Source organism: Nothobranchius furzeri, chromosome 12, assembly GCF_043380555.1.
Source record: "Nothobranchius furzeri strain GRZ-AD chromosome 12, NfurGRZ-RIMD1, whole genome shotgun sequence".
Classification (NCBI taxonomy): Eukaryota; Metazoa; Chordata; class Actinopteri; order Cyprinodontiformes; family Nothobranchiidae; genus Nothobranchius; species Nothobranchius furzeri.
The window spans coordinates 24853960-24866929 of record NC_091752.1 but is presented as its reverse complement, the minus strand read 5'-3'; the positions used below and the strand labels follow the sequence as shown (position 1 = coordinate 24866929).

The following is a 12970-nucleotide window of genomic DNA, read 5'->3' as shown; positions in this document are numbered from 1 at the left end:
CAATAGGCGGCCCACGGGGCTCTTCTTTGTGGCCCCCGAACCGCACACCCCGGTCCGACTGGAGGAGGGGTGGGAATGGCGCAGGTGTGCATTGATGTTTGATTAGATTTAATTTGTTTGTGTGGTTTTATGATACACCAGCAAACCCCCCCCCCCCCCAAGTCCCAACAGAGCGGGCCGTCAGTCTGAAGGTGCAGGTGGAATATTCTAGCCACAGGTGTCACGGTGCAGGTGAGTTGAGCGGTTGTGAGGATACAAATGCTGGGAAGGAAGCAGGCAGGCAGACAGGCAGGCAAACTGGAACATGTAAAAGTCTTTAATGATGAACGCTTGCAAGACATGGAAACAATGAACCGACAAAACACACAGAACTGAGGGTTTAAAAACATGAGGAGCTGGGAGCTTGGGTGATTGGGTGACGAGAGGCAGATGGGTGCAATTAACAGGGACACATGACTGAACAGAACGGGGAGACAGGACAGAGTGTGGCAACAGGAGGTGACAGGGGCTGGGTGGCCTTTCACTAACCCTGTAAAGGGTCATTTTAGCACATACTGGCTCAAGAAACTGACTTAAAAAGATGAAAAAGTTGTAAAGTATCCCTTTAACTTAAAGATATGTACTAATTAGCTTAAATTAAAAACTAAAGACAAACAGATGAAGGAAGATCTTTTCCTGGCCAAAGTAAAAACCAATTACTCAGCTGCCAGCTACTCAATATTTTGTTTTAATAATTAAAAAAACATTTAAACTACTTTAGAGCTCACAAGATATCCTTTCATGTTTATAATATTCAAAGGCGGTCCTCGCCAGTGTTCTGTGAGAAATGGGCTTCCGTTAATGAACATGCTGCTCGAGCTCTAACTGGTGAGTGATAATCCTGATCAGGACGGTACGTAAAATCTAATTTCCAGTTAATCTGAACTAAAGTCGGGTTCTCCAACTGTGTGTCCTGCCAGCCTAACCGTGTTCCTAAATGAAGTCATTTTGTCCAGGAGAAGTGGCCTGACTGATGATTATCTTAAAAGTATTCTAACAGCTGACTCTTATCTTTTATTTCAAGCTTTATTTAATTCAAACAGTGAGGTAATTAAATGTAAACAACGAGGAAATGGTAAGAAGGGAGGTGCAGGGCAACATGATGAAGACACCACTATCAGAACTAATGATTAACACCTCACTGATAAGTTTGATTAAAGTATCTACTAAATCCTTTTTTATAATGTTTGTGGTTTGTGTTAGCAGCACTTGTTTAATTTAGTGCAATTATCGTTAGTTTACTGAATTTGTGACCTCCATGTGACCCAAGAGGGTTGTTGCTCCTGACTGAAGTCACTTCTGTTCAAGATCATTCAGTGTGGAAAAAGCAGAGCTAACTCATCATGCTACTGTTTCATTGTTATTTATCATATGTAGAACATTAAACGCCCTGTGTTTCAGTCCACAGTAGGGGACGGATGCTTATTTTGCTTATGAGGGAAGATCGGACATTTAGAAACAGCAAGTGTGGCTGAAATGTTGCCAACACAACCACATCCTCAGTACATGTCACTTCAATGACCCGCCTCCTTATTTCTGTTGTGAAAGCACGAGACCATGTGCTCATGTTGGGTAAGAAGACCTGATCAAATTTAATCTTCACAAGTGTGATTACAAGTCAGCACAGTGCACCAAAAGTGCTTCAATGTCTAAGTTTTAGGACAAAGTATCAAAATTGTTTCACCCTGAACTACAAATTGTTGCTTTCTCATCTGGAAAATGTTGACTTACTGTATGTCCCACGATAAATAAAAGCTTTGACTTGTTGATGGCTATAGAAGTGGGCAACAGTAGCACAGGAGTTAAGTGCTCACCCCATAATTGGAAGGTTGCAGGTTCGAGCCCCACTCAGTCTGTTGTTGTGTCCTTGGGCAAGACACTTAATCCACCTTGCCTGCTGGTGGTGGTCGAAGGAACCGGTGGTGCCAGTGCTCGGCAGCCTCACCTCTGTCAGTGTACCCAGGGCAGCTGTGGCTACATCGTAGCTCATCACCACCAGGGTGTGAATGTGTGTGTGAACCTTGGGGGGTTCTAGGACTCTAGAAGGCGCTATATAAATACAGGCCATTTACCATTCAAAATAAATACTTTTGGGGACATTAGATTAAAAAATAAACCAGAGTGTCCACATCAAGCCCCCACAATGCGGCTCAAAAATTGAAGCAATCCCGGAAGTGAAAAAAATTGCAGTTCCACCCTCATCCGCTGGGGGCTGGTGTCAGAAGCGAGCAAATCCTCATTGTCTCCCATGTTAAAAATACCAATTTCACAGCAGAAATAAACATGTTTACAGCCTGGTACCAAAACATGTTTTTGGTTTAAATGATCTAGTTTACACTCATGACAACTCTGAGGGGGGTGAATTTTTTCTCACTCTTCTGTTTAAGTGTATTTAAAGCCTAAAATTCTGTATAATTAATGAGCATCCGACTTACGTGACCGCAGAGCTAGCTCCGGGGAAAGGCCTCAGTAGAGCCTCGGTCTGGCCTGAAAACTGTTCGGTCATTTTCAGTCTCACAACTTAGACCATTAGTTGTAGCATTTGTGTGTTCTTTTTTGGATATTATTTGTGCAATTGTTGGACAAAATGACTTGCTGTGGCATTAATTGCACTAATAGAGCGTCCAAGGAGTCTCCACTTCATTTTTTTCGGTAAGTAAAATTATATTTATGTATTTTAGGTCACTGCCGAGCTGAGCTTAGATTTTAACATGTACTGTTTAACCATGAAATTTAAATTTAATAGGGTAAAACCCAGTGCATTTAACATAATGATGCACTTTAGAAAATGGGTTGAAATATAACATGTTGGTGGAGCTGGGTTCCGACTATAGGCTTGTGGAGCTCTCGGGAGACCGATGTTTTCCACCCTTATCCCCTCCCTGCAGCTCGGCGCATCTCTGTCTGATCGCGGCTTCTGTGTGCTGCGCGGGCTGCCGGCTTGTGGAGCTCTGGGATGGAAACCTTTCCACCCAGTTCTTCCCAGCGGCAGCTCTGCGCATCTCAGATCGCAGCGGCGCTTGTCTGCTGTGCCGCTGCCGGCTCGTGGAGCTCTCGGAAGACCTCTGTGTTCCACCCGGTTTTACCCAGCGGTCAGCCCGGCATATCTCTGACTCAGAAGCTCTGGTGTTGTGCACAGTTAACTAAGGTTGTAGCTAGGTTGCTACCTCCGTTAGCTTAGCTCCCACCTCCGCATTAGCTTTGGGTTAGCTTCAGGTTAGCTTGTAGCTAGTTTGACCGGGTGTCGTCAGTTGATCCCAGCCTTACAGCCCCACCCTCAGCTCCACCTCTCTTCCCTTTTGTGGAATTGTCTGGGCTTGACGGAACCTGTGACACGGTCAAAATGGCGGTGGTGGCCACCTCCCATTTTTCTTCAAAAATGTGTTATTGGAGTCTATGGAAACCCATTGTCCAATATTTATATGTTGATGGTCCACATAGAGTTATCAAGGAGATCCCTGACTCCTACTTCACACTAGAAGCATCAGCGGCGTGGAACGGCACTGCATCAAATTGGAATCCATTAGAGTCTATGGGGGTGATTCAAACCAGCCGCGACGCGGACATTTTCAGGCGTGTCCCAGAAGCGCTGCTAAAGATAGGATCAGGTTACGCCGCTTCTGGGATGCGACAATTTCCCCAGTTAACATATGACTAGACAGGAAATCACATACAGTTTCAGCGTAAAACCCCCTGGCAATTTTCTAAATAAAACACTATTGTAGTGATGCTATTTCATACCCATGTAGATAACGTCAAAACATGTGACCTATTTACTCCCGGCATCGTTCCAGCAATGTTTTTCATGGCTTTATTCCTGGCAGTGGAAAGGAACAACATTGTATATGATTTCAAACGTGATTTCCTTCCTTTTGGTTTAATGGCGGATGGCATAAACTCAAGGGATTTTGTGATCTTGCGAGTTAAGCAAGGAGAATGACAAAAGTCTCCAGGGATTTTGTGATCTATCAAGTCTAGAAGGAAGCCGCTCCGTGGCCAAGACTCTCCTGGTGTGTACTGGACTGCAAAAAAAGTCGCGAGTAAACCGCTCAGCTACCGTTCTGTCCCGCTGATGCTTCCAGTGTGAAGTAGGAGTTTGATCTGGCATCTTTATCTTATTGTGGTGACTGCATAAATTCCAGCAATACTTTTTAAATTTGCCTTTCAGCTGAAAAGTTTGACGACAGCTTCATGCATCAAAAGGGGTATTTGATAAATTTAGGTATAGCAAACACTGTCAGTTGCAACACTTGCAATACCTCCCTGAGTCTGCAGAGTAAAGCAAACATGTCGTACATCAAAGGCAGAAAGCAAAGATGTGATTAAGCTTCAAAAGCTGCACGTTGAAGTGCAGCTGTGTGGAGGGTTGAGAGCCTTAAAGAAAGAGTCAGGGCTCCATTAGCTAATGAGGTTAGTGCAGATGAGTGGATGTGATGCAGCCCGCTGTCTGGTACTGAGGCAAGCTGGTCACACTCTCTGTAGCAGCTTTTTGCTGCAGCAATGACGAGCTCAAAGACTGCAAGTGATCCTGATCCGCTCTTACAGAAAGGCAAAAGGGTGTGTATGTGTGTGTTTGTGTGTTCTAATAAAAGGAGTGTCTGAGCGTTTTACACACCAATGAAGGCGGTGACTTTGGGGTTGGTGATGCCGCTTGGCAGGAGGTGAAAGTCATACTCAACTGAGTCGACCACCACGGTGTGTCCTGCATTGTTGCCGCCCTGCAGAGAGGAAATGAAACTGATGAGGAGAGACACCTGACAACAGAAAGAGGCCTTGTGAGGAGTGTGTAGGTGTATTTTGAAAAGGCTCAAATAGTTTGGCAAGTAGCAACAAGCATAATTCGCTCTACATCCTTGGGGCATTGTCTTTCATTGGTAACTGAGTGTAAGTGAAATATGCCGCTGGTATGTGGTTCTTATTATTAGCGATGTCTTTAAAATCTTCACACCCAAAAGCATTCAGACATGTCCTGTCAAGACTACTGTTCCCAACGGCTACATGAAATATTATTCTACAACTCAAGAGTTGGACTTCAAAGCAAAAGGCAGCTTTTCAGCAAATGAAATGCAGTCGGAGCGATCGTGTGTTTTTACAACAGCAACGTTGGCAGTGAGTCAGGAGATTTAAATGGGTTGTTCTGTTTAGCGCTAGCACCAATCCAACTACCGTCCTTGTCCCACAGGAAAAAGTCACTGAAGGGTCGAAGTATGGATCCACGTAAACCACCATTGAGCTCATTAGCATTGGGCGTTTGCCACAATTACTTCACAGACCCGATCATTTAACAAAGTAATTAGCTGATGGAAAATCTGTACTTATCGGACACAATCACTGCTCTGTACATTTTGTACTTTCCAGGGATTTGAACACACTGTTGGAAAACTCTTCTCTCGTTCAAAGCATGATCAGTGCACCAAGTCTTGTTTGGATCTAAATTATTGTATTAATGCAGGAATAATTCAACTCTCAGCTGCATCTCTCAGTTTTGCTCCAGCATTAACTGATAGTATTTACTGCTGGTAAATGCATCCACTGGTCACATTATAGGGTCTTTCTACACAAGTCGATACCAACTAGCTTCATTAAATCTTGGTATCAACATTTCTATTAGCTATGTTTATCCCAATGCAGAGATAAGGCTGGTACTGGAAAAAGTACAAAACTGGAAGCTAAAAAAGAGGAACTTGAGCTCTAAAACCGGATATTACTAACTCGCCTGCCCGTTATTTTTGTTGCTAGAAGTTTGAAACAATAGTAACAGTAATTGCAAACTAAAATAATAAAGAGAGTGTATCTTTGGTCCATCTTGTGACCATGAGTAGATCTGCAGCCCAGGCATATAAATCAAACCCAGCATGTGCTTCAAAAGTTATTCCTGGTCACTGCAGGACCCTGAAGGCACAGAGGGGTAACAAGTGACGAGGGCAGGGGTGCCTCTTCCTTTTGCAAAGGTTGTTCGTGATCAAGAACAAACATTTAGACCTGAACCTACTTTGGACTCATGAATTCTGCCCTAGAAAATTAAAGATCTCTCTGCTTGGCTGTGTTTTATTTATTCAGCAAACTAAGATGCTTTCTTGCAGTTATTTGAAAAAACAGGGCTCTACAAAAATTATGTTTAAAACTTCAGCCATCATGACATGAGAAATTGCAGATGTTTTCAAAAATTTGGCCAGTAGCTCAAGTACATAAAATTTGCAAAACAAGCAAAAAAAATAATAAATAAATAAATAAACTTCTTTAATCATATGATGACTCTACACTGGATTTCCTCATTGCAGAAAAACACTTCCTCTTTTTAATGTCAACATGAAACTGGAAACAACAAAAAGTTGTAATTCAGGGTCTTTCGGTGCATTGAGTCAAAAACATAAATGTTAAACAATGTGATTAAAAATTGCTACGATAAACAATTAACCATCAAGACACTTAGATTCACCGTTAGTACTGAATGCACGTTCAACTCAAGCATCTGAGCATACGTGTCAAGAGCTTTGAAGATGCAGTCAACGTTTTTGGAAAAAAAGCCATTTAAGCAAGCTACATTTTGAAAAATACATAATAATTCAGGTCTGACTTCCTCTAGAGACACAGAATCAGATGATCGCAGAAAATGGTTTTGACCCTTGGTTAGCACTTTTTCTCCCAAAATTCCTAACGTAAGGTTCCTACCAAACCATACAACAATTTAGTATGCTAACTAGTAAAGTGTGGTGTGTTTATGGTTAAAAAAACAGGCAGTTTTTAACTTTCCTGATTTATTCTTAACTTCAAAATCAGTGCCACCAACAATCTGGGAAAATCCCACAAGCAACAGGCCCAAACCTCCTCCCACTCACTTCATTATCTCCTCTAGCTTACACTCTACATATCCGACTGCTCCATCTCTCAAACACCATTATAAAGTTTGCGGATGATACCACCGTGGTCGGACTCATCTCGAAGGGGAATGAGACAGACTACAGAGATGAGGTCAACAGACTGGCGGAGTGGTGTTCAGTGAATAACCTACAACTGAACACCACGAAAACTAAAGAACTTATCTTCGACTTCAGGAAGGGCAGAGCAGACCCAGCCCCATTGTACATTCATGGGAACTGTGTGGAGAGGGTATACTCCATGAGGTTTCTGGGCGTGCAGATCTCTGACGATCTCTCCTGGACCGCAAATACCACGGCAGTGGTAAAAAAGGCCCAGCAGCGTCTCCACTTTCTGAGAGTGCTCAAGAGGAACAACCTGGAGGAGAGGCTGCTGGTTACTTTCTACAGAGCCACCATAGAAAGCATCATAACGTACTGCATAACAGCATGGTACGCAGGGTGCTCAGCTGCAGACAGGAAAGTACTGCAGAGGGTCATCAACACAGCCCAGAAGATCACTGGCTGCTCTCTGTCCAGCCTGGAGGTCATTGCAAACTCTCGGTACCTCAGCAGAGCAAGTAATATCATCAAGGACCAGTCTCACCCCAGCAATCAAGTCTTTCAACTATTACCATCAGGTCGACGGTACAGGTCACATAAAACCAGGTCAAACAGATTCAGGGATAGCTTCTTTCCCAGGGCGATCTCTATAGTAAATAAGCATAAAAACAATTAAATCTGCTTAGCGACTGTCAAGGTCACCGTCAACTACTATGCTGCTATTCTAATGCCATTTTATACATAATATTTTAGCTGCTATTCTGTATATATTGTGCTATTCGGTATATATTGTACTTACTATTGTTTTGTTTTAGGGGACCTTTTATATTTATAAGTATTATTGTATTGTGCACCAAGGGAGTGGCACTCCAATTCCATTGTATCCTGTACAATGACAATAAAGGCTATTATTATTATTATTATTATTATTATTATTATTATTATTATTATTATTAGGACAGCTTCATACATACACAGGGACACACACACACACACACACACACACACACACAAACATGTTGTGCCAGTGGACAGAGTGAGCTTCATGTACAGACAACAGGTCCATCACCTAAATGTTTCCCAAAAAGTACAGAACCTCACTGGGTGTCTATGGCTCAAACTGTACGCCATTAATGTCAGAAGATAGAAGATGAAAACACATCTGTGACAAAATCTGTATAATAATAATAATAATAATAATAATAATAATTTATTTAAAAGCACCTTTCAAAACACCCACAGTCACTTTACAAGATAAAACACAATAAAATACAGTAAAATACCAGAATAAAACAAACCAAACAGTCATAAAAACAGATCAAACAAGTCACAAGTCATAAGCAGTTTTGAACAGATGAGTCTTGAGTCTGGATTTGAAAAGGGTGAGGCAGTCAATGTTTCTGATGTCTGGGGGGAGTGTGTTCCAAAGACGGGGAGCAGAGCAGCTGAAAGCTCTGTCCTCCATGGTAGTGAGGTGTGCAGAAGGGGCAACAAGATGGAGAGAAGAAGAGGATCTGAGTGAGCGTAAAATATGGTAAATGGCCTGTATCAGTCTATCAGTCATCTACACATTCCCATTCTGGTGATGATGAGCTACAATGTAGCCACAGCTGCATTGGGGCGCACTGATGAAAGCGAGTGTGTGACATGAATATTGCCAACCCTTCACACATTTTTTATTAGCAAATTTATTGACATGGGAAAAAATGTTCTCAATAAGAGTCAGAAATTTCTAAAACAATAGATTTTTCATATATTGCCCAGTCCTGATATATATATATATATATATATATATATATATATATATAAACAGTGGGGCAAAAAAGTATTTAGTCAGTATTTAGTGCAAGTTCTCCCACTTAAAATGATGACAGAGGTCAGTGATTTTCATCATAGGTACACTTCAAATGTGAGAGACAGAATGTGAAAAAAAAATCCATGAATTCACATGGCAGGATTTTTAAAGAATTTATATGTAAATCAGGGTGGAAAATAAGTATTTGGTCAATAACAAAAATTCAACTCAATACTTTGTAACATAACCTTTGTTGGCAATAACAGAGGTCAAACGATTACTATAGGTCTTTACCAGGTTTGCACACACAGTAGCTGGTATTTTGGCCCATTCCTCCATGCAGATCTTCTCGAGAGCAGTGATGTTTTGGGGCTGTCGCCGAGCAACACGGACTTTCAACTCCCTCCACAGATTTTCTATGGGGTTGAGGTCTGGAGACTGGCTAGGCCACTCCAGGACTTTCAAATGCCTCTTACGGAGCCACTCCTTTGTTGCCCGGGCGGTGTGTTTGGGATCATTGTCGTGTTGGAAGACCCAGCCACGTTTCATCTTCAAAGCTCTTACTGATGGAAGGAGGTTTTGGCTCAGAATATCACGATACATGGCCCCATTCATTCTGTCCTTAACACGGATCAGTCGTCCTGTCCCCTTAGCAGAAAAACAGCCCCAAAGCATGATGTTCCCACCCCCATGCTTCACAGTAGGTATGGTGTTCTTGGGATGCAACTCAGTATTCTTCTTCCTCCAAACACGACAAGTTAAGTTTATACCAAAAAGTTCTACTTTGGTTTCATCTGACCACATGACATTCTCCCAATCCTCTGCTGTATCATCCATGTGCTCTCTGGCAAACTTCAGACGGGCCTGGACATGCACTGGCTTCAGCAGCGGAACACGTCTGGCACTGCAGGATTTGATTCCCTGCCGTTGTAGTGTGTTACTAATGGTGACCTTTGTTACTGTGGTCCCAGCTCTCTGCCGGTCATTCACCAGGTCCCCCCGTGTGGTTCTGGGATTCTTGCTCACCGTTCTCATGATCATTTTGACCACACGGGATGAGATCTTGCGTGGAGCCCCAGATCGAGGGAGATTATCAGTGGTCTTGTATGTCTTCCATTTTCTGATAATTGCTCCCATAGTTGATTTTTTCACACCAAGCTGCTTGCCTATTGTAGATTCACTCTTCCCAGTCTGGTGCAGGTCTACAATTCTTTTCCTTGTGTCCTTCGAAAGCTCTTTGGTCTTGGCCATAGTGGAGTTTGGAGTCTGACTGTTTGAGGCTGTGGACAGGTGTCTTTTATACAGAGAATGAGTTCAAACAGGTGCCATTAATACAGGTAACGAGTGGAGGACAGAAAAGCTTCTTAAAGAAGACGTTACAGGTCTGTGAGAGCCAGAGATTTTCCTTGTTTGAAGTGACCAAATACTTATTTTCCACCCTGATTTACAAATAAATTCTTTAAAAATCCTGCCATGTGAATTCATGGATTTTTTTTCACATTCTGTCTCTCACAGTTGAAGTGTACCTATGATGTAAATTACTGACCTCTGTCATCATTTTAAGTGGGAGAACTTGCACAATCGGTGGCTGACTAAATACTTTTTTGCCCCACTGTATATATATATATATATATATATATATATATATATATATATATATATATATATATATAACAGTCCTAGGCATTCAACCACCACCCCAAAACGTCTGCACAAGTGTGCTGGAAACTGAGGGTGTGAGCAGCTCTGGAACGAGCCAGACTTATTAGTGAAGCCTTCTATATGGATACATGATATCCCACTATATATAAATACATATTTGACTTGTTCTGCTCTGTTCATCGAGTGCTGCACTGTAAGGAACACCAAGGAAAACTGCGTGCATAGCAGGTTTTATAAAAAGATCATCACCCCCTTGTGAACATATACGCTCATATGACGAGGATGGAAGAACGTTGAGCAGGTTTTTCTTTCATTTTAAATACGGGTTTAGTCTTGGCTGCACATCAGGAAAAAACACGCTCCAGTACTCAGAAGAAGCTCTGTTATGTCAGCTGGTTATCAACAGAGAAAACGAATAGGTCGGTAAACACCACAGTTACGCAGAACTTTCAAAAGATAAACAACATTTTATTCAGAATGTTTTAGAGTTTTCTTTTTGATACTTAACAAACTTTGTAAATACATGCCTGCACTGAAATCTGAATGAAAACATGTTCACCTATTTAAAAATATGTCAAATCTAAATTTTAGATTACAAAACTGTTTTAAAATTACATTTGATTGGTAATTTTAAAAAAATCTTTAATTGTAGAAAAATTGGGATTTATTCAAACAGCAAAAACAAAGAACCTCAACAAAAATTCTGTGACAAAACATCTTCAACTCAGGAGGACATTTCTAATTTTCACCTTTTCTACACCTCCATGTTTCTGTTCAGGCACCTGCTTCTCACACTGGCCCACAGATAAGTCTCTATTAGAAATTTACTGGAGCGTATGTGGAACACATAAAGCTGTTGACGTGTTTATGGGTGACATTTAAAATCTAATAAATAAATGATTAGGAAAATGCTAAAATGCAAGGGATTTATAGGTGAAAGCAGCTTCTGCAGTTCAGTTCCAAGCAAGAACAAACGTCGGGGAGAATAACCCTTCAGAAATCTATATTTGTCTAAATCCAAAAGGTGAATAATATATGCTTTAACTTGCCTCTAAGTCACTCAGGTAAAAAGAAAAGGCATAACTTAAACTTTTAAACTGATTTTGAAACTTTACAGCTATGAATGAGGAACAGTTCTCTGCTTTTATTCTAACGTGTCAACAGAAAAGCAGCTCAGAAGATGACATGTCTGTTCAACAAAAATAAGGAATGCTCTATATATAGTGGGCTAATAGATCTGTTTCTAAATGTTTTGTTGCCTGGAGAATAGTTCAAAACATGGCTGAATCTACCGTTAGGTACACAACATACCGAGACCAACAGGATGGCCAGACTTTCATCTCTGATTTAACACGTGGCCCTGAGCCACATTTCAGCTCAATCCTCTCTCTCTACTTGTGTCCCTTCTAATCTCACACACTCTTATTCATGGAGATCAAACGCAGCAATCATCTGAGTACAAATTAGAATCGGAGCCAAAATCTCATGGTGCGTCAAGAGTCTCAGTCCGCCTGATTTACACGAGGAGATACAAAGTTAATCCAGATCGTGAGGGACGAACCTCAGCGTGCTGACCAAGACTAAACAAAGACGTCAAAAGGCCTACACTTTAAAAAATGACTATTGGCTGTAGTGAACACCAGCTAAAACCTTTATACAGGTCCTTCTCAAAAAATTAGCAAATTGTGATAGTTTATTATTGCCTGTAATGTACTGATAAACATTAGACTTTCATATATATTAGATTCATTACACACAACTGAAGTAGTTCAAGCCTTTTATTGTTTCTAATATTGATGATTTTGGCATACAGCTCATGAAAACCCAAAATTCCTATCTCAAAAAATTTGCATATTTCATCTGACCAATAAATGAAAAGTGTTTTTAATACAAAAACAGTCAACCTTCAAATAATTATGTTCAGTTATGCACTCAATACTTGGTCGGGAATCCTTTTGCAGAAATGACTGTTTCAATGCGGCGTGGCATGGAGGCAATCAGCTTGTGGCACTGCTGAGGTGTTATGGAGGCCCAGGATGCTTCGATAGAGGCCTTAAGCTCATCCAGAGTGTTGGGTCTTGCGTCTCTCAACTTTCTCTTCACAATATCCCACAGATTCTCTATGGGATTCAGGTCAGGAGTTGGCAGGCCAATTGAGCACAGTAATACCATGGTCAGTAAACCATTTACCAGTGGTGTTGGCACTGTAAGCAGGTGCCAGGTCATGCTGAAAAATGAAATCTTCATTTCCATAAAGCTTTTCAGCAGATGGAAGCATGACGTGCTCCAAAATCTCCTGATAGCTAGCTGCATTGACCCTGCCCTTGATAAAACACAGCGGACCAACACCAGCAGCTGACATGGCACCCCAGACCTTCAGTGACTGTGCCACGAGTCTGTCTGAGGCAAAAATCCAGAACCTCATAACCTCTTCAGCAAGCTCCCTGGAGACATTAGATTACACACAAGCAGCAGGCGACCAGTTCAGGTTTACGCGGAGCAGAAAGAATGTGCGTTCGGGCCGCAGCAGGTGAAATGTTCCTACTTTAAGTGA

General features: G+C 41.7%; 1 protein-coding gene across 1 annotated transcript in view; it reads right to left on the bottom strand.

The window, feature by feature from the left end:
* The window catches only part of adss2 (adenylosuccinate synthase 2), a 34454-nt gene that overhangs the window by 14915 nt on the left and 6569 nt on the right, over nucleotides 1-12970 (bottom strand). The window contains exon 2 of the mRNA XM_015944580.3: nucleotides 4655-4757. Within this exon, the coding sequence (XP_015800066.3) occupies nucleotides 4655-4757 (103 nt within the window). The remainder of the gene's footprint in view (nucleotides 1-4654; nucleotides 4758-12970) is intronic.